Raw genomic sequence first — 27,418 nt, forward strand, 5'->3', positions numbered from 1 at the left:
AAAAAAAAAAAAAAAAAAAGGTAATTGTAGCTTAGTAGTATAATAACAAAACAGCAAAAATACCAATAATGATAGCACAACAAAAAATATTTTTTAATTGGATAAATCCTGCCTAATATATTAGCCTCTGTATATAAAATTATATGATAAAAGAGAATGGAGTGTCTCACCAAAAATATACTTCTTTGGCATATTTTGATATGGCTAATCAGAGGGGCTGCAAGCACAAGAATTGCACTGAAAGGCCGTTTTGTGTGTGTGCGTGTGAGGGAGATCTGCATCTGTAGAGGAAATAAGCAGAAAACAGGCTTTCTCTGATCATCCCTCACCTTGGATTTAGGAAAGATTAGCTCTCAGGAAAGAGACTTCAGGGTCTGACACCTTTGAACGTCTGATAGAGAAACTTAGCACAGGCTACCATCTATTCTATCTGAAAGTTGCTACCTATGAGGTTTCATTTGCACAACAAGACTGCCTTCCCTAACCATGTGTTTTCTCTTCTCTCCCTCCAGTAATCTGTTATGCCATGCCCAAGCCCATTTTCCTTCTGTAACCTCTGGATGGTATACAAATTTGAACCTCTGGCCCCCCCTTATCTGTCCCCTACCTTTTGAGGCTCATACTTTGTGTAAGGCTCCTGTGCCTATATGCATATTAATAAACTTGTATGCAATAGCTAATGCATGTAGGGCTTAACACCTAGGTGAAGGGGCCATAGGTGCAGCAAACCACCACGGCACATGTTTTACCTATGTAATAAACTTGCACATCCTGCACATGCATCCTGGAACTTAATATAAAATTAAATTAAATTTAAAAATTAATAAAAAAATAAATTTGTATGCTTTTTTTTCCTATTAATCTCTTAGTTTGTTTTATAGATTCAAATTATCAAACCTGCAGGGTAAAAATGTGAATTTCCCTACAGTAACAAAGCATAATTTGTACTTTTAGGTTATATTTATGTCACATACAACCATAAAACATTTAATGAAAAACCTCAAGCCCAAAAAATTAACTGTTGCTTTGTAAAGATCTGAAAATTCTCATAAATTAAACATCATAGAGTTCTGTATGACTCAAAGTATTTGGATTGGCAGCACTAGCTGAGAATGTTACAAATGGAAGTTCTTGATACCATCTCAGGCATACTAAATCAGAATCTCTAAGTATAAGACCCAGGAAATCTATGTTTACTGATCTCTCTAGAAATTCTATGTATTCTAAAGTTTGAGGAGTACTAATTGACTAGTAATAAAGACTTACTAGTTTTCCATTAATTAACACTGGAATTCTACTGAAAAGTAATTTGAGCAAACTGGTAAAAACATACTGCTTCCATATATCAGTATTAGTTTGTTCCCAGTATTTCATATCAAAATAATTCAATAAGGCATAGAAAAATGATATATATAAATGTGTAACTATATAACACATAACAGAGAACTAAGAACCAAATTATTAAAATAATTTCTTCCTACTCAACTTTACAAAAAACAATTATTTAAAGTAGAAAAATCTTCCAAATTCTGCTAATATTAAGCATAGAGAAGAATCAAGATGAAATTATTCACTTCAGCCAAACTTTCTTACCTTAATTTTAGATTTTCAGATCTAAGTATAGTTTAATAACACTGAAGTGTCATAATGTTAACAGCAACTGGTAACAATTTGGCTAATAAAAATAAACAAATGACCCTTGAACAATACGGTTTGAACTGTGAGGGTCCACTTATACACAGATATTTTCTTCAACCAGACTCAGAGCAAAAACATAGTATTCAGGGAATATAAAACTCATGAATATGGGGACTAAGTTTTTATACACTGAGGTTCTGCAGAATTGATGACAGGGTTTAAGTGTGCTCAGGTTTTGATATATATGGAAACCAATCCCCCAAGTATACCAAGGGACAACTGTATTGCTTTTCTTTTTGGCTGAAACACTAAAATATGTTTAATAATTTATGAAAAACAGTTAAAAAGGCAATATCATAAGGTTTGTCAGAGAAAACAAATCTAAATGAATATTCAAAGTAGTACTTTATTTTCTCCTGCCCTAAGTTACCTATAGAGCTAGCCTCTAAAAAATTCAGAAATCCAATTCCTAAAAGCACACACACACACAGAAAAGATCCCTGAAAAAATACTTTTCAGGTGATTTAATAAACTTTCAAGCAAAATGTCACTTACAAACTTTGAAACAAACAACACTATCTATCTGAAGAAAATAGGAAAATGAATATGTTTATTCTTCTATGTTCTATATTTAGAGGAAAGTAGAACACTGTGCTATTTTTTTCTTTAATGTTCAAGGATCCTTTTCTCTATTTATCATTACCAATAGTAATATAAGACTTAAACTATACTTTACATTTATTAATATGATGTTAAAAAAAGCTGTAACTTCACCCTAAATAGAATCATTCCTCAGTGAAACCTAAAGAACTTTAAAAAATACCATATTAAAATATATATTTCTCTCTTTATATTTTATTTTCCCATAAATCTTTTCCTTAATTTTTCCTTCTTGTACTTTATAATTTACTTTGAAATGGCTGCCAGCACAGATTCCCACAGGATTCAAGCACTAAAGAGTGGTAACTGCAAGTTACTTTCCAGGAAAGGGAGAGAAAGATTATTTGCTCCTAAGTCCACCTCACCCAGGTGCGTTTTCCTGGACCTTTCCTCTGTGTAAATCTCTTCTGTTATCATTTCTCTCAGAAGCCAGGGATCCTAAGACATTCAGCTTCTCGAGAAATGTTAGTGATAAGCTTGAACTGGAAAAACTGTTCTGTTTTTTCCCCAACTGAGAAGATGTCTGAAATCTACATGGAAATCAGAGAAGCCCTGAAATCCGAAACTTTCAAAAACATACTAAATGTGAGCATAATTTTAAATGATTGCCTTCTATGTTACGTCTCAAACACACACTGAATCTAAATAATACTTTTCAGGTCAAAAACAGAAAAAAAGCTAAGTGAAGAAATTGTGCTAAGAGACATAGAATCTGTTACTTTGAAAGTAACTGTTTTCGGGCCGGGCGCGGTGGCTCAAGCCTGTAATCCCAGCACTTTGGGAGGCCGAGGCGGGTGGATCACGAGGTCAAGAGATCGAGACCATCCTGGTCAACATGGTGAAACCCCGTCTCTACTAAAAATACAAAAAATTAGCTGGGCATGGTGGTGCGTGCCTGTAATCCCAGCTACTCAGGAGGCTGAGGCAGGAGAATTGCCTGAACCCAGGAGGCGGAGGTTGCGGTGAGCCGAGATCGCGCCATTGCACTCCAGCCTGGGTAACATGAGTGAAACTCCGTCTCAAAAAAAAAAAAAAAAAAGAAAGTAACTGTTTTCCAGCCTTATAGATATTACTGTTTTCTGTTAAATGGAGATAAGATCTTCATTATTAATTGAAGGTTTCTAAAACAGAAACCAGAGATTCTTGTCTCCTTCCTTTCCCATCCCCATATTAAATGAAAAAGGTCAAAGGAAAATTAAACATCAACATTTTTCCAAACTGTCTGTGAAATATAAACAGCTATCCTAATTGTTTAAAAAAATTTTTTTAAGAACCTTCTATAGGAAGATTACCAGCTTAGGGAGAGTGACTAATGAAAGGCCTACAATGAAAAGTTCTGACCAAACTCAAGTCTATCTAGATTCTAGAAACTCAATCACTGCATACATAAAACTTAAACAAAATCTGTTACAAAACATTAACAGACTTGTAAAACTGTTCAAGTTTTTACATCTCTTTTCTGTTATTCCTCATTTTAAATTTAATGGAGTTTTGTATTTTCTGCAATTAGAGAAAAGAGAAAAAAGGAAGAGTGAGAAGATTTGAGAATGACATTTTTCTGATCAGACCAAAGTTTGTACTAAACCACAGACATCTTTCTACTTATGGTATATTAGCCTCAAGAGGCCGTATGCAAATTCCCAGAATAAAATTTTAGTTTCTAACTTATCTCACACCATTTCTACATGGGAAAAAAAAAAAAACACACACACACACACACACACACACACACACACACACACACACATATTTTGAAGCAAAATGTTTATTTACCAGATGTCTGAGCTCTTTCAAATCTCGACAAACAGTGTAGAAAACTCCAAGAAGAATGTTAATGTAGGCAGCATAGAAATCAGCTGAATACTCTGGAGGATGATCATGGGACAGGATCTTTTGAAGGTTCCCTGTTCACAAGACACAAAACAACTTATAACAATTAACACAGCACCCTAATCATAACTTCGAGCATTTCATAACAAAGGTGTTAAAAAACAAAACAAAACCCAGATCCAGCAATAATTAAGGAATAATAAAACTATTATAAGATTAGAAAAGTGTGATTTGTGACATAATAAAAAATACGTATTTGATCTTCACCCCAGTCCCTGGCATACAGCTTCAAAAAACCCTCATAATTTAAAGAATGAGAAGGATAAATGAAGTATCTTTTGATACTCATAATAAGCCCTTTCTTGATGGGTGACATGGTTTGGCTCTATGTCCTCACTCATACCTCATTTGAAATTTTCAGTGTTGGAGGAGGAGTCTGGTGGGAGTTGATTGAATCATGGGGCAGACTTCTCCCTTGCCGTTCTTGTGTTGAGTTTTGGTTGTTTCAAAGTGTGTAGCACTGCCCCCTTCGCTTTCTCTCTCCTGCTGGCCATGTAAAGATGTGTCTGCTTCCCCTTCACCCTCTGCCATGATTTTAAGTTTCCTGAGGCCACCCCAGAAGCAGAAGCCTGTACGACCTGGAGACTGTGAGCTGATTAAACCTCTATTTTTAAAAAATTCTTTATAAATTACCCAGTCTCAGGTATGTTTATAGCAGTCTGAGAATGGACTAATAAAGTGGGCCCCTAGGTAGCTTCAGGATAGGGACTGGTTGTCAGAGGAATCAACTGTGTGGTTACAAGCCTATATTCTCACATACACTGCTATGAAGAAATACCCAAGACTGGGTAATTTATAAAGAAAAGAGGTTTAATTGACTCACAGTGGCTGGGGAGACCTTGAAAACTTACAGTCAGGCTGGAAGGCACTCTTAACAGGGCAGTAGGAGACAAAATGAGTGCCAGCAGGGGAAATGCCAGACACTTACAAAACCAACAGAGCTCATGAGAACTCACTAGTATGAGAACGGCATGGAGGAAACACTCCCATGATTCAATTACCTTCCACCAGGTCCCTCCCATGACATGTGGGGATTATGGGATTGAATTCAAGATAAGATCTGGGTGGGGACACAAACCAAATCATATCAAGGCCCCACCTCCTGCCCTTGGGAAAAGGAGAAGGGCTAAAGATTGAATTCATCAACAATGGCCAATGATTTAATCAATCATGACTATATAATGACACCTCCATAAAAAAAATCATAAATGATGAGGCTCTGAGAGTTTCCAGGATAGTAAATATATCCACATACCAGGAGGGTAGCACACCCTAGCCCCACAGAGAAGAAGCTCCTGGGCTTGGGACCCCAATGGTCCTTGCCCTATGTACCTGTTCCTCTGGCTGTTCATTTGTATCCTTTATAATAAACCGAGTAAGAAAAATGTTTTCCTGAGTTCTGTGAGCCATTCTAGCAAATTATCAAATCTGAAGAGGAGGTCATGGGAAACCCCAATTTATAGCCAGTTTTCAGAAGTATAGATAGAAACCTGGGACTTAGACTGGTGTCTAAAGTACTAATATTCTTGTAGGACTAAGCCTTTAACTTGTGAGGTTAGTGTCACTAACTTCTGGTAGGTAGTGTCAGAAGTGAATTGAATTTTAGATTCTAGATACCCGTTGATATCTAGAGAACTGAAGAATCTGTTGTTGGGTAAACAAAAATACCCAATACATTTGGTGTCAGAAGTGTTTTGAGTAAAAATAATTCTGAAAAAGTAATCGAAATTTTGAAACTGAGGTTAAAAAAAGTATTAAATAGGCCAGGCATGGTGGCTCATGCCTGTAATCACAGCACTTTGGGAGGCCAAGGTGGGCAGATCATGAGGTCAGGAGTTCAAGACCAGCCTGGCCAACAGGGTGAAACCCGTCTCTACTAAAAATACAAAAATCAGTCAGGCATGGTGGCACGTGCCTGTAGTCCCAGCCACTAGGGAGGCTGAGGTGGGAGAATCACTTGAGTCTGGGAGGGAGAGGCGGAGGTTGCATTGAGCCAAGATCGCGCCTCTGCACTCCAGCCTGGGTGACACAGTGAGACGCCATCTCAAAAAACAAACAAACAAACAAAAAAAACAACTATTAAATATTCCTTAAAACAAGTAGAAAACAATTACATCTAGAACCATATTACTGGCAAAATCAGGAACAAGGAAAAAAATACTGAAGATTCTAGTTTATTTTTCTTCCTATTAAGTAAATCAACTAGGAAAAAAAAGAGGGGATAGTACACAAACTACCAACAAACTAGCAAATGCTCTTCATGTTTTGTAAAATGAAAAGAATACATTAATTTTTTTTAAAACAATCATCACCTGATCCTAGTCCTTACTTTGTTATTCCCCCTCTTATAAAACAAGTTTTCTCCCGACAACTTTGATATCTTTATTTCTCTGCTATTATATCTCAGACTCTTTATAAAATGTCATGTTAAGAGTCCTAACCTTTTATTTTATCCTGCTGGAAAGAATCATATTTTAGAAGAATGGTAAAATTTAAAGGGAAACAACCATCTATTATTCAAAATTTCCCAGTCTTAATACAGGAATCAGTTAGTCATTCATTCCTTATTGTAAGATCCTCTGACTTCTTGGTGCAATGGTCTCCTTAGATTTCTCAGTTAGGAGCTCTTTGCATATGACTAGAACTTTAAACCTAGTTCCAGAGTGCTCAAGTTTTTTGCAAAAAATTACAGATAAAAACCCTTCCAGGATATTCTGATCACGTCAATTTCCCTAAAAATACTAACCATTAAGTTAGTATTTTTAACCAGGCCATTTGCCATTGGCTTTTGATTTTAACCACTGTTGTGCCTGACAATCAATTAGAAACAGGTATAAGATCAAACAATATGTATGAACTATCAATGAAAATTTATAAACAGAAGTTTAGAAACAACTCTATTAAGGAATATTTTAAACACAGCAGTTGACAAAAAAAAAATTAAAGCCTTGTTTCATACTTAGAATATTATCCTGAAGAGATACTAGATGAGACACTGTTACTGAATTTCCTTTTTTATTTCAAAACTACTGAAAAAAAAAATAAACAAAAGCCAAAACTTCCCTTTGGAGTCTACATACTTTTACATTCTAATAGCAAACTTTAAATATAATGTCACTAAGTTTTTTTTAGCTATCCATGGGGGGAATATCTGATATAGTGAAAATTTCTAAAAGGTACTATAAAACTTAGAACAAAGATATCTACCTATAAAACCTACCAAATAACTGGATGGATATAAGAAAAGAGAGATGGAGGGAAGAGATAAATGATCAGAGAGACGAACATACATAAGCAAAAAAAAAAAAAATTATTCTATAAATGAATGGATAAGAAAATTTGGAAAACAGCTGAGTTTCCAGCTCAGACTGTACTTCTAAGTGCCCCCGAACATCTCTATATTTCTTGCAGGTAGCCCTCCGTAACCCATAAGATAGTTGATTAGATGTTAGCATTGGCCTACTTCAGCCCTGATGAAAGTCTTAGAAGAATCGGAACCCTCACTATGTTACTGTAAAAGTAAACCAGCTACTTGCTTATAGACTACAGTAAAAAATCTCAGAGTACAATTCTATAACAAGCAAGTCATGCCAGCTCTAAGAGTCTAGGACTATTCAAATTCATGAAAAAAATCCCAGCTATAATGAAAAGCTGAAAACAGTGTATCATCAGGTAGTAAATAAAGGGTAGGAGAAACCCACTGCTTGGTCTCCTTGGGTCTTAAAATTTCATTATCCAAGTATAGTCTCATGTGCAAAGAAAAGCCATTCCCAAGTTGGAGAGAGACTTCTGCTTCCAGTTGTGAGAGAGTAAGAGCATCCAGAAATACCCTCCTCTAATAATCAATTAAAAATTGGACACAATATAGAAAACAACTATTTTCAAATATCAAACAAATGGCAATAAAGGACCATAATACCTGAGAAAAGGTAAACAAATAAGGTGAGTCCTACCAGTAGTCAAGCTTTCTAACGAGGCAATTTTAAGACTGTATTGCAGGTAGAGTTCCAAAAGCAGCTCATTTATTCTACTGAGTTGAGGAAACAGAGACCAGAGCAGAGGGAACTGATATAGCTAGAATTTGCAGGGCAGAGTACCTGAGGGGAGAAAGCTATGCCAAAAAAAGAGCTCCAGAAATCAGTACAGGGGTTCCCTCAAGTCTTAGTTTAAGACCAATCTATGCTTATAGATGATTAGTTCAGAGGAATAATGTATGCATAGGGTAAAACCCTATAAAGCCATGCAAGAATTAGTGTTGGGAAAAACCATTACTGGAGAGCTATATGTCAATTCCCAGAATTCATATAGGGCTGTGAATTTTTCATGTTGCCACCAGTCAGAATGCAGAGGCCATGCTAAACACACAGGGCATTCAGTAGAGATTCCAGAAAAACTATGTCTTTGAAGTAGAGCTAAAATTAGCCCTGGAATAAAGGCTACTCTAGGTCTTCTCTCCAAAAAAAGCTTAAAAATAGCCTTAAAAGGGTCAACTATAACTGTAAGTAATGATAAATGCTAATGAGAAAAAAGTCCAAAACACAACAAAAAACACAATGTCTATAATTCAATCAAAAAGTACTAGAAACATGAAGAAGTATAATGGATACCCAAGATGGACACAAATTAGTCGGTGGGAACAAACTCAAACAAAAGAGGTAACTGAATTAGTAAACATGAACATTAAAATGACTATTATAAATATATTCATATGCTCAAGGATATAAAGGAAAACAAAAGCATAATGAGATCAGTAATAAAAAATTTTACAGGATGAAATTAGCTGCCTACTAGAGACTTGTAAAAAAATATCAATGAACTTAAAGACACAGAAACAAAAAACAATCCCAAATAAAACACATACATAAAAAGATATAAAATTTAAATAAACAGTCTTTCAGTGGGACAATATCAAGCAGCCTAACATACTTACAATGCAACTAAAAAAGATAGAGAAGAAAAGGTGGGGAGGGAGATAGACAAAATATTTGAAGAAATAATGTCTGAAATTTTTCCAAAGTTGATGAAACTATACACCCACAGATTTAAGAACTCAACAAATTCCCAGCAGAATAAACAATGTTATTTTCTTTCTTGTCTTTTTATTTGTTAAAGCCAAAATATTAAATATTATATTTAATATGTGAGTTTTATAATAATAGTTGAGGTTTATAATATAATATTACATGGTTTATAAAAAATATAGAAGTAAAATGTAAGACAGCAGCACAAATGTCATTAGGTAGGAAACTATAAGTCACTGAAATTTCAGATTGTTATCAGAACATAACTTAATCTATCCTAACTGACACAATAACTAAACCAAAAACCTGATCAAGTACATTATAATCTCTCTGAAGAAAAAAATATCCATTGCCTAAAGATAGTCTGCAAGAGGTAAAGACTAGAAAGCAAGACTTCCAAATTGGGCTCCTAGCCATAACTGCTAAGATGAGTGCTGTCCTTAAAATCAGGCACCATAATCCTGAAAATGATATATGTTTCAAGTTATTACAGCTGAATAACATTAACCACTTAGATAATCTCTTTGCCCTGGTTCCACACTTAGCCATAATTTTAACTTATCGATTATTTTCCCCTTCTGAATGGCTTTTTTTCTGACTACAGTGTTTTTGCTTTAAAAAACCTGAATATGTAAAAGGCCCTAAAATTTAATAATCAGAATTTAACTTGGCTCCATTATTATATGCTTTCAAAAATCTATTATCCTATACTCCCCAAAGTTAGCAAGATCACTTTATTTGCTTTTGTCCTCAAACTACCTATGCTGCTTTGTATCTTTACTTTTTAAATTTTTTAATCAAATTCTATAGTTACATTATTAATTCAACTTGAATAAAATGTACAAAATCAACATTTTTTATAATTTTCTTAAATTCTAAACTTTTCAGTACTAAAAAGTAAAATGGGTCATGAAAAAACTATGAATAATGCTGACACAGGTACAGAGTTTTTTTGTTTAAATAAAATCTTTTATTACTTTTTCTTCTTCCTTTTCTTACCTTGGGATTTTCATGGATGAGACATTAATGAAAATAAGGACTCCCTTCATCTATTTTGGGTTGCTGTTTAAAAAAATCTCAGCTAATTAGCTAAGACAGGAGGTGTTATTTGACTGCTGTTTTGGTGAAAACAAGCAAAAATGTGCTAATCTTAACAATGTATGTTTATAGCTGATTAGTTCAGAGGAACAGTGTTAATGAGGCCAAGGTCATGGAATGCTATTTTTTTTATAGCCTGCTAACCACCTTATGCTTCACAGTTATAATCTCTGAATCACAAGTATCATCTCTGTATGACACCCCACTGTTAATCCATAAAGCTATTCAGCAACACAAAAAGTTACTGTGTTCTTCCAAAAGCTAAAATCATCAGGATCTATGAAATTTAAGATTAAATACAACCCCCAAGAAAATAAGACACACAAAGGCTGGTAATTGGTACCATATGAATTACAGTAAAGAAAAATGAGATTTACGAAATCAAAAGATGCAAGTCCAACATACAGGAAACCCAAGTATACGGTAAATGAAGATTTCAACACACTCTTAATATGCTTTACCAGTCTAGTCTGATTACTTGTACCGATGTCATAATCACAATATATGTACATCTTAATGTACTGACTAAAAAAATGAAGATACATTGGCACAAATATGAGAGCTGCTCATCCAAAGGAAATTAGTAATTATACAATAACTTCCCACAGTTCCAAAATAAAAATTTTGTTAAGTGCAGAACTACAAACATCTTATCTGAGACTGGCAGCAAACCTTAGCAGTTTAAGATATCAAAGTATTCCCATTTGAATACGCTAGTTTAATCTTTCAAACAACAAACACTATTCTACTGCATATCGTTTGCCAAAACAATGTTTTAAGGTTTACCTATGCTGTAATCAGGGAAATACAAGACAAATGGCTCAAAGCATCCAGTATTTGGACGAAACTTTTCCCAAACAATTTCACTGAGAAAGATAACAGTCACATTTCTGTCGGCCTGTAAAAGAAAGAAATAAAAGTAACTTTGCATTTAAAAATCTTAATCAGAGCAGTATTTCCATTTGGGTTTACCTTAAAATAAATCCCCCACAGTTCTAACCTATAACAAATTATTTGCATATTAATAAACCATATTTAGAAAACCTAATCAAGGAGCTCATCCATTTGCAAACTGTCACACACTTATAGGTTAACTGACATTTCAGTTACCCATGAGTGCTAGGATAGTCACATAAGAACTTATAGAAATTAAGAATATATTTACTTGAATACTTAAAACTCTCTTATGGAAATTTTCAAAAAAATCATAAGCTTTCAATCAATAAACAATAAAATACAAAACTTAGCATTTCCCATCATTAAAATGGCTACTATAACCCAGAGAAACAAAAAAGGAGTTGCCATATGCCAAAACAGATATGCCCTAATATATAACATAATATAAAAAGAAAGTTTAAGGTTTTTTAAAGATTATTTTTACACAAATTGAGTAAAACTGATGTTGAAGATATATTAAAAACACTAACAACTATGAGTTATTAGTATCCAAAACACCAGTGTAAAGCAGATGACCTCTGAAGTATATTTAGAAATTACAATTCATATACCAAAGAAGAACATTAAGGGAATAAGCTCAATGTGTCTGTTATCCTTCTACAGAGTGGACACAAATACTCTATACATTGCTAGCAAGAATTCATTGAAATTTTTCTCATATTCTTTTTGACATTTCCAAAGCTGACAAAGCAGGTATGATAGCTGTTTTGGTCTACAAGTATTCTTTGGACCCAATCTCATATGTAAATTATTCTATACTATTATAGTGATTATTTATTGATTCCTAACTTGTGTATCCTTATCTTATACACCAACTTTCATTATTTAGAAAAACATTACTTTGATTAACAAAGATAGCTGAGTACAATAAATTCTTAATTTCATTGACTATCTAGCATCTTTATGATAGAAGACAGAATGTTTACTTTCAAGTGCTTTTTTGTCTTATAAAATCATTGGTTTTTTATTTTTTTTGAGACAAGGCCTGGCTCTGTCACCCAAGCTGGAGTGCAGTAGTATAACAGCTCACTGTGGTCTCAGCCTCTCCAGGCATAAGTGATCCTCCCATGCCTCTTGAGTAGCTGGAACATGTGTTACCATGCCTGGCTAAATTCTGTAACTTTTGTAAAGACAGGGTCTCCGTATGTTGCCCAGGCTGGTCTTGAACTCCTGGACTCAAGTGATCCTCCTGCCTCAGCCTCTCAAAGTGCTGGGATTATAGGCATTAGCCATCCCATTAGGTCTGACTTTTTAAGAATTTCTGAATTTATTTTTATAGGGGTAAAACAGTATGCCCTAATCACAATCCTGATAACAAATTATCGAGTTGTTTTTGCTATAAAAATATGATTATCTAAAAGCATTTTAAAAACCAGTTAAATATATTCAGAAGTTTTAAAAAAGAGGATATTTATCAAACTGAAAGGATTTTAAATTGATAATGTTCTCATCTATTCATCTGATAAGTACTTTCAGCATATATGATATCCATCATATTTTAAATTTCCTTTCACTTAGATACTTTATAAAAAAAGAGAAAGGCTTTTGCCAGATTTTTCTTAAATGAAATACATTTTTAAAAATCACGTATGTTTCCAGAAATGTCAAAACAATTCTCTTTTCCAGTTTAGCTGAGATTACTCTAAATCTTTAAGTTTTCTTCAAACGGCGTCTATAATTGAAACTAAAAAATGGTAAAAAGTCCTAATTGTTGTGAAGGGATGCATGATCGCCATTACTGAGCATAAGGAGGAAAAAAATAGGGTGATCTACACTGAAAAGGCAAGAAGACAATAATGCATTCTGGATACCAGATGGTGAGCTCTAGAGCAAACAACGGGAAATAGTGGATGAGAGTATGCAAAAACCCGCGAACACAAATGCAACAAATAAAAGGAAAGGATATAGGAGACTTCTACTCAAAGAAGACAGGTCTTGAGTCTCACTAATAAAATGTCAAGAGTTAATGATACCAAGAAAAGCTAGACTGTGTGAGGTTAACTTCCAGAATAGGCTATACTTATTCTCCCGTCCGCTCTATACCTCCCTTCTCTCAACTACTACTAAAAGTAAACTTCAGGAGTCAGCCTTAGGCACACAAGGATTTCAGTGGCCTCTCTAAGCTTCTAGCAGATTTTCAAATTTCAGTAATATGTTTAACTTCGAAAGGCAGAAATGCTTTGAGCACTCCTCCCCTCCCTAAGTATTTATTATAATTTTACTTAATACTTTAAAACATACAAACATAAAAGTAGGTAAATTGCTTAGGCTCAAAGCACTTATAAAATTATAAAACCAAAAGAAATTTATAAAAACAAACTATAAAACCAGTAAAATTTAGATTAATATTAACTGAATATATTGAACAGTATTATTTTGCTGAAACGAAATCTTTGTGAATATGGTGAATATGGTCCTACCTGGAAACAACCACAGCTATTTCCCTCACCAATTTTCTTTATTCAAACTATTATAAAACCCTGTTTTATCTATGATACAATTTGGCTTTCATCTGACACAAATGCCTAGTAAGTCCACTCCTGTGCTTTTCTTACTGGGCCATGACAATCACAGTAGTACTAATTCGTAAGCCCTCACTTAATGCTGTTGACAGGTTCTTGGAAACTGTGACCTTAAGTGTAACATATAATAAAACCAATTTTTTTCCTCTACAATGTTAAAATGAACTGATGCTGAAGGTAAGGAGAACCTGCTGTAAGCTGTTTCACTTAAAGTTGTATTTCCCAAGAATCTACTGAGATGTTACATGAGGACTTACTGTACTATGTGGAACCAACACAACAGTAAACTGAAATACAAAGATAAACTCTGACAATGAGTGGTCATAAGACAGAAATCCAGATGATCCAGAATAGCCATGCCATTCTTTAGATTATTCTTATTTTGAAATGCAAAGAAAATTGTAAAATTCTTGTGAGGTTTTAAAGTCTGGCCCTCCACCACTTATTCTAGCAACATCTAAAATCTTTTAATAGAAAGCAATCACTTCATAATTAGAGAGAAAAAGCTAAAATAATTGAAGAATAAATTCTATCAAATCAACTGCTTTTAGTATGAAAAAAATACTGAGGTTTACTCATAACAGAGAAATGTGAATTAAAATTATTTTAAAATGTTAATTCTCACCTATCAAATAGCAAAATGAAAAAAATTCACAACACGATCTGTGGATTAAGTTGTGGGGAAAAATCACTCTCTCACATTACTTACCAATTCCTGTAATCTAAGAAATCCAGGCAAAAGATTTGCTTCCATATCTCTTAGACACTCTGCTTTATCTAGAACCTTAAAAAAAAAAACAAAAAACAAAAAAAAAAAACAACAGCAACATATTTTTAAACCCTTTACAAAATAACATGATTTGACTATGTCCCCCAAAGTTCATGTGTTAGAACTTAATTCCCAGGGCAGCAGTACTGGGAGGTGGAGCCGCATAAAAGATGATTACATCATGAGGGCTCTGCCCTCATGAATGAATTAATATTGTTATCAAGGGAGTGCATTAGTTATTGAAAGAATGGCTTTGTTATAAAAGGAACTTCTACCACCTCTTGCTCTCACCCTTGTCCTCTATTGTACTTCTTTCTTTCATCATGAGACAAGGCAGCAAAAAGGCCCTTGCCAGACGCAGGCACCTAAATCTTTGACTTCCTAACCTCCAGAACTGTGAGAAAAAAATGTCTTTCTTTTAATAAATTATCCACTTCATGGTACCCTGTTACAGCAACACAAAATGGGCTGAGACAGTAAGTTTACATAATACACTGCAAAATACAAAACTTGAATTTTCTAAGTAATAAAGAAAACTTATAACTTCTGAATTAACTTTTAAAATCCTCTTTATATTTGTAGAAAGACATTTAAAATAGATTAAATAAGTTAAAAAGCAGACTACTTCTAACACGTTTTAACTCAAATGTCTAAATAGAAAATGAGTAATAGCTACATTTAAAAGGTTTGTTTTAAAAGCACACTACCAAAGGAAAGAAAAAAAAAACAGATGGTGTAAGGTATCCTGATGATACTTTCTTAGGTATCTACAACTGTGTGCATTTCTTATTCCATTTGATAAAAGATAGATGGCTACCATGTACCAAAAATTACAGGTCTTTCTTATCCAAGAGAAACAGAAAATTATGAATTTTGTCATGTAGAAATGTCTTTCTTCAACTTTGTAACTGTATGATAAACCCTGTCTAACTAACTGGATAACTGATCATGTTAAAAAAAGATTCAATTTTTGTTCCGTGTAATGATAATGTAATTGGGATTATAGTTTTTTAAAAGGTCCTCTGTTTTAGAGATAGATAGTGAAGCATTTATGGACCACATGATTTGATACAGGTAATAGTGAATGGGGTACAATTGACACAAGTTTGGTCACATATTAATAATTATTGAAATTGGGTGATGGATACATAACACTATTCTCTTTACTTAACGTGTCTGAAATTTCCATAATAAAAAATGTTTTTTTTAAAAAACGTTTCAAGAGGTCCATTAAAACAAAAAAAACCTGTCGGGCGCGGTGGCTCAAGCCTGTAATCCCAGCACTTTGGGAGGCCGAGGCGGGTGGATCACGAGGTCAAGAGATCGAGACCATCCTGGACAACATGGTGAAACCCCGTCTCTACTAAAACTACAAAAAATTAGCTGGACATGGTGGCACGTGCCTGTAATCCCAGCTACTCAGGAGGCTGAGGCAGGAGAATTGCCTGAACCCAGGAGGCGGAGGTTGCGGTGAGCCAAGATCGTGCCATTGCACTCCAGCCTGGGTAACAAGAGCGAAACTTCGTCTCAAAAAACAAAAAAAAAACCAAAAAACAAAAAAACAAAAAACCTGTCCACTAAAACAAAGAAATCAAGGTCTTAAAAAACACTATCTAAAACATTTAGTCTAATGTTTGTTTTTATTATGGAAATTTTTAAACATACACAGAAGCAGGGAGACTAGTACTATGAATCTGCACATATATATATATCACCCAATCCCAACAAATACTAGTATCAACATAAGGCCAACTTGTTTCTTCTATTCCACCCCTTACCTCCCTGGCTACCATTTTGTTGGATTATTTTTAAACAAATTTCAGACATTATATCATTCCATCCATAAATATGTAGTAAGCCGCTCTAAGAGATGAGGACTCTTTTTAACCATAAGCACAGTATCATCTATACCTTAGAAAATTAACAATATTCTTTAATATCATCTAATAACCAGTACTCGAATTTTCCCACTTGTCTCATCCATTTCTTCTTATATTCAGTGTGTTTAACTCAAGATCCAAAAGGGCCCAAATACTGCAACTTATAACATGTGATTTAATTGTCTTCCAAGTTTATTTTATAACAGATCCTCCCATCTTGATTCTTTGTTATAGAAACTAACTAGGTCATCTGTCAAGCAGAATTTTCTGTATTTTAGATTGGCTGATTGTGTCACTGTAATGACATAAAAAATATATCTGAATCCCTGAAATTTACTGTAAAAGAGCCAATAGATCTAGAGGTTTGATCAGACTCAGGTTCAAGTTTTGGGCAAGAATACTTCACAAGTAGTGCTGTAAAATTTTTACTGCAGTATATCAGCAGGCATACGATACTTAGTTGTCTCTCCTTTTTGTGATATTAAGATGGATTCACAGATTCAGGCATTGTTAGCCTGATTCATCCATTATAAAGTTCCCCAGCTACCTTTCACACAATGATTTTTGCATCTCTTGATGATCACTGCTTATAATACTATTTCATTAGGGATCGCAAAATTGTAATCCTCTACCATTCTTTCTGCATTTATAGGTGGACATTTTTATAGAAAGAACTTTCCCTCATCCATGATTTGGCTACCCAGAAAGTTCACATATGACAAGAAGGATAAATATCTTTCCCTTTATTTGCCAATTTTCAGAATAATAGGCTTGTGTCTGTATTAGTTTGCTGTGGTTGCTGTAATATTACCACAAACTTGCTGGCTTAAAACAGACTTAAAATTCATTCTCTTACAGTTCTGGAAACCAGAATTGAGAAGTCAGTTTCACTGAGCCAAAATCAAGGTGTTGGGTAGGGCCACACTCCTTCCAGTACCTCTAGGAGAGAATACATTCCTAGCCGCTTTCGGCTTCTGGTGATTGTCAGCATCTCTCAGCTTGCGGCTACATCATGCCAGTCTTCAAGGCCAGCATCCTCAAATTTCCCACTGACTCTGCTTCCTGCTGCTTCTGTTACCTGGCCTTCTCCTCTATGTGTGTGTTGTAGTTCAATTTCCTTCTCTTCCTTCCTATGTAAGCACATGACTATATCTCAGGTCCACCCAAATAATCCAGGTAAATCTCCCCATCTGAAGAGTCTTCATGTGATCACACATGCAAAGACCCTTTTTCCAAATAAAGTAACATTTGTAAGTTCCAGAATTAGGACTTGGCATCTTATCTTCGGGTGCCATTATTCAGCCTACTACATGCCCTACTAAATTATACTCCCAAGGTAACAAATGAGTTGGCATTTTGTATCTTTAAAGTATTTGTTTTTAATGTATTGTTATGAATTTGTACACTTTAGGGTATCTAATATATGCTTCCATTCATTGAATTCATTATTCTTTTTGATGGCCAAATTGTCCTATCTTTGGCCAGTGGAAACCTCTTTTAATTGGCTTCCATTTCTTTTCTAAATGACCCTAATAGTCATTGATGGTTTCCTAGCTTTTTGGTATGGCAAGATGTTCTAGGCTCCTCTTGTAGATTTTCTGCCTAGAACTAAAATCACCCTTCCTCTAAAGAAACCTGTTATCTTCCCCTAAACCTATCTTCCCTTATACTTTATTAGTAACTTTTATTGCAAATTATAATCACTTAAATTAAGAATTTAAGAATTCCCCAAACTAACCAAATTTTTGTATGTTTTATTAATAGCTTAAAACAATGTATGAGAAAAATCATACTTAAGATATTTTATTCTTAGTTTAGACAAAAAAACTAAAATTATTTCCTGCTATAAAGATATGCATTCACTATGCATTTTATAAAATTACCCATCAATCTCCATTTAAATAACTCTCTAATCCAGAACAGATTAATTAAAATACATTCATCAATTTTTTTCTGCCCATTTTAATGCAAAACAAAGCTAAAGCAGTAAAATAGTTAATTATTCCAACGTGATAAGTTAACCCATTGTAATGATCTTATGATGTTCTAATGAATACTCCTTTTTAAAAGCAATTATCAGACTAATATCAAGAGAAGCAGAAATTCTAATTCAGATCGAAATACTTTTCTTAATTTACACTAAGGCATTCTAATAGTCTCTCAATTTGTAGGCTAGCAAAATGATATGGTTAGGCTTTGTGGCGCCACCCAAATCTCATGCTGAATTGTAATCTCCATAATCCCTATAATCCTGTGTCAAGGGAGAGACCAACTAGAGGTCATTGAAATACGGGGATGGCTTCCCCCATGATGTTTTCATGATAGTAGGTGAGTTTTTACAAGATGGTTTTATAAGGAGTTCATCTCCCTTTGCTCGGCACTTCTCTTACAACCACCTTGTGAAGAAGGTGCTTGCTTTGCCTTCACTTTCCACCATAATCGTAAGTTCACTGAGGCCTCCCCAGCCATGCTGAACTGTGAGTCAATTAAACTTCTGTCCTTTATAAATTGCCTAGTTTTGGAAAGTTCTTTATAGCAGTATGAAAATGGGCTAATACAGTAAATTGGTACTAAGGTATTTGGGTGCTGCTATAAAGAGTGGAAAACGTGAAAGTGACTTTGGAACTGGGTAACAGGCAGAGGTTGGAAGAGTTTGGAGGGCTCAGAAGACAGGAAGACATGGGGAGGTCTGGACTTCCCAGAGACTTGTTGAATGACCGTGACCAAAATGTTGACAGTGATACGGACTCGAATATATGAAAACTGATGTAATAAGTAATCGTTTTCATATAAGAGATGATCTGATCAAATGAAATTACTTACAATATATACAGTCTGATCCTTGAGATTTTCAGCTTTGGTTACTTGTTTAAACAAGTGAACAAAGTCATTAAATGTTTCACAGGTTATTTCAGTAGAATATCCATCCTCTGAAGAACTAAGATGATTCAATTTGTTTAAAATTTGTTCCAAAAGCAGCCTTAAGGTAAAGCATTCAACACAATTCACAAAGACATGTGGGAGCTGAAAACGAGAACCAAAACAGTATAAGTAAAGAAGAAAACACACAGACCCAGTAATGGGTCTGCTGGACATTCTCCACTTGTCTTTCTAGATATATATCCCACCAAACCCACCCCACGCCTCAAGAGCCTGATGGCTACAGATTATATGACCTAGACTCTCTTATTTTCTGGCTCTGGATGGAGAAGCCAATGGAAAAGAACTAGCAGGAGACTAAGGGAAAATGGTAGGAGAGAAGCTTGGATATTGAATTCCTTGACTCCCACCACGACCCCTCAGTGGCCCTAGCTTGGCAGTGGATACTCTTTTACCAAAGATCAACTTGGACAGCCCCTCTTTTAAGGCTATACCTCTTGCTGGGTTCCAGTAACAGCCCCTTTCTATGATCCATGCAGGCCTGGAGGTGGTGAAAGCCCTGGTGTACCATCATCTGTTACTGATTCCCATAAAATTTTTTCAACCTTTTTTTTTTTTTTTTTTTTGAGACGGAGTTTCGCTCTTNTTACCCAGGCTGGAGTGCAATGGCGCGATCTCGGCTCACCGCAACCTCCGCCTCCTGGGTTCAGGCAATTCTCCTGCCTCAGCCTCCTGAGTAGCTGGGACTACAGGCCCGCGCCACTATGCCCAGCTAATTTTTTGTAGTTTTAGTAGAGACGGGGTTTCACCATGATGACCGGGATGGTCTCGATCTCTTGACCTCGTGATCCACCCGCCTCAGCCTCCCAAAGCACTGGGATTACAGGCTTGAGCCACCGCGCCCGGCTTCCTCAACCTTTTTAAAATACTCCCTTCATTAAACTCATTTCAATTATTTCTTTCAGTTTGCCATTTCTTTCTTCCTTACAGAAATTCAAAGCAAACTTCTATTTTTCTATAAAGAATTCTTATATAGAAATCAGCCAGGCATAGTGGCTTAAATCTGTAATCCTAAGGTTTTGAGGTCAGAAGTTCAAGACCAGCCTGGGCAATATAGTGAGACCTCATCTCTACAAAAAAAAAAAAAAAAAGAAAGAAGGAAAGAAAGAAAGAAGGAAATCCAAATATATTTGAATGTTAAAATTCTTACTAGAAATTTCACATTTATAGCTTTAATATCCTTGAATAAACCTAAGTCAAAAAAAAAGAATTTTAAGAGTTTGAAACCATTGTAATCCTTTTATGAGGACTGTAATAACTAGCTCTTGGCTAGGCATATGGCTCATGGCTGTAATTGCAGTGCTTTAGGAGGCCAAGGTGGGAGGATCATTTGACCCCAGGAGTTAAAGATCAGCCAGGGAAACATAGTGAGACTCCGTCTCTAAAAATACAAAAAAAATTAGGCCTGGTGGAGCACATCTATAGTCCCAGCTACTTGGGATGTTGAAGTAGCCAGGAATTCATGGCTGCACTTGTGCCCAGGAATTTATGGCTGCAATGAGCTATGATCATACCACTGCACTCCAACCTGGGCAATACAGCAAGACCCCATTTTGGGGGGAAAAAAAAAAGAACTAGCTCTTCATTTAAAGAACTATTAAAATACCAAAATGAGGTAACTCCAGAAGTAATAAAGAAGCAAACAAGACTTGCTCACAAATACAATCTATCCTCAAAATAAGATCACAAAAGCAGTACTGATCATTCAGAGGAAGATAACTTGAGGCATTTGGTACAAATAATGGAATTTGTAACTTTTTTAGTGATTTTATAAATTTTATCCAATAAGGAGGCTTTTCTTTCTCTGAGTAACAGTGTCACTAAAGCCACATTAAACTTACTTGGGGACAGTTTTACCAGCATTTGCTAACTCATTTCACTCTCACTCCTTTACGTACAAAAGTCCACAACATCTCTGTTATGAATAGTGTCTTGCTTACGGCATTTGTCCATGACCTTTAAAGGCAGCATAGTCTAAGTGCCTGTCTGGGTCCCTGTATCAGAAGCAGTGACAATTATATATTACACTGATTAAGTGGCAGCAGAAATTACAACGTGAACAAAAATGGAATATAGCCCTTAAATACGGAACTTCCTTATTGGGTTTTCTTGCTTTTATTCAACATTTATTTTGGGGGCACTTCATTCATGGGGTTCTAAAATGCAAATGCCTGGACCGGGATCTTGTACACTCAGATTCTGAAGTCTAGTATATAGACCAGGCATATGTGTTTCTAAAATGCACAGCTTATCTTTGGGATCAGAAGCTGAAATCCACAACTTAAGCTGAAATCCACAAGTTAATATGTACTAAGCACTGTGCTTGGTACCGGGGATAATTTCAAGAAACTTACAGGCTAAGGCCAGGGAAACACAAACACAAAATCATAGCTGAGACAGCTAAATATTATGAAAGAATTAAGCACAGGGTGCTAAGGCTGCAAAACAGGGGTGCATCTAATATAACCTAGAGGATCAGAAAAGACCTGCAGAGTATAAGTAGAAGAAAACCTGGCAAAATAAATAAGCATTTGCCAAGCAACAGAAAGAGCAAGTGGGTAAAGGAAAGCCATTCCAAGTAGGGGAGCAGTATCGGCCATGGCTTGAAAGTAAGAGAGCAGGAACTGTACATAGTTCAATATGCCATCCTAAACACGCCTTCTCAGAGCTAGAAAAGAATGGGGTTAGCAAACCAAAGCCTGTGGACTAGCTGCCTGTTTCTGTATATACTGTTGCTTTGAAACACAGTCTTGTCCATTCACATAGAGAATGCCCATGGCTGCTTTTACAATACAGCAGAGAGTAGGTGAGACAGAAACTACATGGTACACAAGCATAAAATGTTAGTTATCTGTCCCTTAAGAAAAAGACTCCCCATCTCTGGTTTAGGATTTGAAAGGCAGTATGGCAACACTCATCAATAATAGCAGCTAACTTTCATTGAGTGCACTACGCACTATGTACTACAAAAGGCACTTTTCATGTACTAATATTTAATTCTTGTAACAATCCCAAATGTTGTCAATATGAAAGCGAACTTTGCAGATGGAGAAAGCACTAACTGGTGAATCCAAAAAGCAACATGAGTCTGCCAGACTCCACAGCCCAAACTCTTAACCACTGTGTTATGAAAGATAAATTCAGCTCATGAAAGGTCTTGTACATTGGGCAAATTACTTGAACACCGTCCTGAAGATCTTAAGTAAGATTTGCATGGGCTGGCTGCTGGGTGAAGATTGCAAATAAGAGGCTTACAGAAATACATGGAAAAAAACAATGGTAAATGAAAATCCTAGCACCAATGGCTAGGATTAAAGGTAGATGGAGACATGATTTTAAAAATGTGAAGCAACAGACCAAGTTTATTGATGTGATTTACTGAATGAGGGAAGATGAGGAAAAAGTTAAGAAAATGCAAGTTTGGGCAGACAACTGTGTCAATGACAGTGGATCATTCATAGAGAGAGATAATAAGGGAAGAAAAACAATGTAAAGGCCATATGTTTAATTTTGTATTTGTGGAGATTCAGAATTATCAGTAGCAATACATTAAAGAACGGCAAAGAAATATTTAATATTTTTATTCTTACCTCTAAAGTTTTCAACAAAGTTTGTGTTACATAGGTCTTTCCACTGGCAGTATGTCCATAAATAAAAATGGATGGAAAACTGAAATGATGTCTCTAAGGGGAGAAAAGACAAAGACAAATATGAGGCTGCATGTACAAAATAGAAAATAAACACATCAACTTGTGAGAAAGTTGTATGTGGAAAAGTAAAATATTAAATCCAAATTCCTAACAGTGAGCATATTGTGCATGCATCAACACACTTTGAACTTATTTGAATTCAACTCTAAGCACTTTGTTATGAAATTAAAATTTCTGTAACATTATATTTGTCATATTTTATAATGTACTATATATTTATATATCTATTATTGTACAGGTTTACACATACCAACTTGTACTTTCAACTTTACAGGAGATTTAAGGAGTTTTTCAAGAATAATTTTGTTCATAATCCATTTTGATATTACTCCTTCTTAAAGAATCTAATCTTAGCCGGGCACGGTGGCTCGCGCCTATAATCCCAGCACTTTGGGAGGCCGAGGCGGGTGGATCACGAGGTCAAGAGATCGAGACCATCCTGGTCAACATGGTGAAACCCCATCTCTACTAAAAATACGAAAAATTAGCTGGGCATGGTGGTACGCGCCTGTAAACCCAGCTACTCAGGAGGCTGAGGCAGGAGAATTGCCTGAACCCAGGAGGCGGAGGTTGCGGTGATCGTGCCATTGCACTCCAGCCTAGGTAACAAGAGCGAAACTCCGTCTCAAAAAAAAAGAAAAAAATAAATAAATAAGAATCTAATCTTCTGTGAGGCTACAACTTCACTATACATTTTAATGCTATGAAACTAAGTATAGATAATCAAAAGGTTAAAAGGAATTTCAAGGTCCTCATTCTTAGGAAAACTTATAGACTAATTCTGAACAATGCGTACTCACTGATGCTGGCATAAATGCATACATTAGATCACATAAAACACTAATACAATCTGTAGAGCATTTATCTTAAAATACATATTTGCAAGATCTTCCTGTAGTACATTCAGTTTGCAGCCCAGAGAAAAGTAAATATTGTCAAAGGTCCCTCTGGTCTAATCAATACTATGAATACTTACACTTCATTCCTTCAGTGAACACTTTCATTAGATACCTACTGAATGCTGAAAACCATGAGGTACTGAAGAGTACACATATCAGTAAAAGACATTATCTACTTTGGAGAAAATTATAGTCTACAGTTTTTAAATAATTACAAGAAAATCAGACTATTTTTTAATAATGCTTTTTTTTTTTTTTGAGACAGAGTCTCGCTCTATCATCCAGGCTAGAGTGCAGTTGCATGATCTCGGCTCACTGCAACCTCCGCCTCCCAGGTTCAAGCGATTCTCCTGCCTCAGCCTTCTGAGTAGCTGGGATTACAGGCACACACCACCACACACAGCTAATTTTTGTATTTTTAGTAGAGACAGGGTTTCACCATGTTGGTCAGGCTGGTCTCAAACTCCTGAGCTCATGATCCATCTGCCTTGGCCTCCCTAAGTGCTGGGATTACAAGCATGAGCCACTGTGCCTGGCCTATTTTTTAATAATATATTTTTTAAATAATTACAAGAAAATGAGATTATGCAATTTCCATGAGAAAGTTGAGTCTCTATCATTGATTAGAGCAACAGTCACAAACATTTATCACATTCCAGTCACTAAGTTAAATATTTTTTACAAAACAAATCAGGAATTCAGATTTATGCAGGAAAAAGACTTTTTAAATGGCATACAGCTATGGCAAAAACAGCTCAACTGCTAAAAATAGACTAAAAATGTACTGGAAATGGATAGGTATTATAATACCTGAGTCCTTTTCTAAAGTTTATATGTAACAATCTTATAAATTAACTGGCTTAAAAATTCTGTCTCAGTAGGGTGTAGTGGCTCATGCCTGTGATCCTGGCACTTTGGGAGGCCAAGGCAGGTAGATCACCTGAGTTTAGGAGTTCACTTGAGAAATGCAGTGAAACCCCATCTCTACAAAAAATACAAAAATAGCCAGGCTTGGTGGCACACATCTGTGGTCCTGGCTACTTGGAGGCTGAAGCAGGAGGATCACTTGAGCCCAGGAGGCAGAGGCTGCAGTGAGCCAAGATCATGCCATTACATTCCAGCATGGGAAAGAGAGCCAGACCCTGTCACAAAAAACAAACGAAAAATTCTGTCCCTCGAATTAAATGCATGTTGCTGAGCATCTCTGCTATCCATTACATTTTTGTTGCCTAATAAGCCCTTATAACATCTTTCCTATTTGTTACCTAGAATTATGTTGAACTGTTCCACTGTTATTTAACCTTTCACCTTTATAAATCTTGCTAACATAAACTGCAATAAGCTAGTGCCTGACACAGAAAAGGTGCTCAATATTTATTTATTGTACAAAAAAATGAATATTCTTAGAAACATGAACCAATTTTTTATAGTTTTTTGCTACAGTTCTTTGGATTTCCCATATGCACAGCACCTTGCAGAAAAGTGATACTAATATTGTTAAACATAATTTTCATTAGGAGCAAAGGTCAAAAACCTTTCTGTGATCCACCACTAAGTCAATACTACTCATCCCTATTCGCCAATGCTCTTTTTCAGGAGGAGCATTTCTGGTTGGAGTGATCTGCATTCCAAAGATGAAATTCAGAGAACATAATCAAGAAAATAATACAGATAACTATAATTGAAAGCATTATAAATAGAAAATTAATTGAAGATGCAGTTGTTGACCTCTAACTTCCCTAAATAATGTGCCCCTTTAGACAGAGGGTAGCACTTTTCCACTAATGCCTCACAGGCCACCTCAAATTACCATGCAGTATTTCCAGTTGGATGAAAGTAACATATTGTACCTTTTCTATGTTTAGATGCGTTTAGATGCATACTTATCACTGTGTTACAACTGCCTACAGTATTCAGTATAGTAGCACCGTTGTACAGGTTGATAGTCTAGGAGGAATGGGCTACACCATACAACCCTAGGTGTATAGCAGGCTACACCATCTAGGTTTGTGTAAATACACTTTATGGTATTCATAGCGATGAAATTGCCTAGCGATGCATTTCTCAGGACTTATCTCCCTCATTACGTGACAGCAACGGATGACTGTAGTTAAAAAAGCTAATCAGAAGATGTGGGTATGAGTATGACCCTAAATTCTCATTCACTTTCTTCGCAGGTACGATCCAAGTTTCATTAATTCCAATTCTGATTAATGAATCTGAATCAAAAAGCACACCAAAGACCATCAGCAAATAGTCAAAAATAGGTTAAATTTTGAATTGGTGAATGCTACACTCTGCCTATTGAAAGGACTCCCTAACTATGTTCACTCAGAAAAGACAAACATCCTCTCTAGGGCATCCTGTGAACCACCAGTTAAACAGAAAAGTTTACACTGGACCTCTTCGGAACTTTTACAATTCTGGAAAAGCCAGTTAATTTTTAAACCCGAAGCACTGCTTTGGCCCTTAGCGGCCTTGAAAACAACCACCTCTTTACACTTGACTTATTCCAACTACCTCATAGAAACGTACGAACTTACATTTGAATAAATAACACTCCGAAAATACATCTGTTACATAAATGTCATTGGGTTGGGGTAAGATAATGAGCAACTTCTAGCAGCTACTGTGGGCAAACTTCTCAGAAGTGCAGCGTGCGTCAAACACATCTTGGGCAACGTCATGTAGTGCAGGCGGGTCCTTCTTGGACAGTCTCCTCTTAATCGGAAGAGACTGTGGGTGAAGGTGCAGGGCAGCCCCACAACACCCCTATCTCAACGTAAAAATGGCCTTTTGGCCCTCAATCCAAACACGAAAAAAAGTACTGGAACAGATCGCAAGACTACGGAGACGTCTGCCTCGAGTATCTGGAAGACAGTTTAACTACAATACCTCTCCAAACAAGGCCTGCAAGGTGGACACTTGAGACTCGCGACAAAGCACCACGTTTTCCAAGTGGGTCATTCTGCCGGACACCACCGCAGACGACAGTGCAGCCAGCGCACAGGCCCCTAATCACAAGCAGCAACCTCGCTAGGTCTAGCGGCTCGAGCTCCCGCCGGAAACCTGACCCACCGCGTCGTGGGAGGAGCCGGCGCTGCCTGGCGGCGGCGTGACGACACCAACTGCGCCGAGCGTCGCCGCCGCTCTAGTCTGACGGATAGACTCTTCGCCTTCTCGCTGGTCTTGGGTGCGCGGGGAGTTTTCGCGGGTCTCTGCTTGGCGGGGATTTGGGGCCAGCGCTTTTCCCACTCAAAGACCGAGAAGACGAAGCGGAGATGGGAGAATGGGGAAGATGTGGGAGGAGTTAAGGGGGTCCTGTGGCCTCTAATGACCCGGGAACCCGTGCCTTTAGCTTTCCCGGCTGGAAGCCCCAAGTTTAGAAACCTTGAGTGCCTTGGAAGACGGACCGGGAGCTCGGACCCTTAGAG

General features: G+C 36.2%; 1 protein-coding gene across 2 annotated transcripts in view; it reads right to left on the minus strand.

Moving 5' to 3' along the window:
• The window catches only part of ORC5 (origin recognition complex subunit 5), a 92,445-nt gene extending 65,357 nt beyond the window's left edge, over positions 1-27,088 (minus strand). The window contains exons 1-6 of one of the 2 annotated variants that reach the window (XM_017506240.1): positions 26,880-27,088; positions 22,966-23,058; positions 19,259-19,459; positions 14,496-14,570; positions 11,094-11,205; positions 4,072-4,202 (exon numbers count right to left, since the gene is read on the minus strand). In XM_017506240.1, coding sequence (XP_017361729.1) covers positions 4,072-4,202; positions 11,094-11,205; positions 14,496-14,570; positions 19,259-19,459; positions 22,966-23,058; positions 26,880-26,951 — 684 coding nt within the window. In that variant the 5' untranslated portion in view covers positions 26,952-27,088. The remainder of the gene's footprint in view (positions 1-4,071; positions 4,203-11,093; positions 11,206-14,495; positions 14,571-19,258; positions 19,460-22,965; positions 23,059-26,879) is intronic. The other variant, XM_017506241.2, reaches the window with a different exon arrangement.
• Positions 27,089-27,418: the final 330 nt, after the last annotated feature.

Source organism: Cebus imitator, unplaced genomic scaffold (assembly GCF_001604975.1).
Source record: "Cebus imitator isolate Cc_AM_T3 unplaced genomic scaffold, Cebus_imitator-1.0 Scaffold352, whole genome shotgun sequence".
Taxonomy (NCBI): Eukaryota; Metazoa; Chordata; class Mammalia; order Primates; family Cebidae; genus Cebus; species Cebus imitator.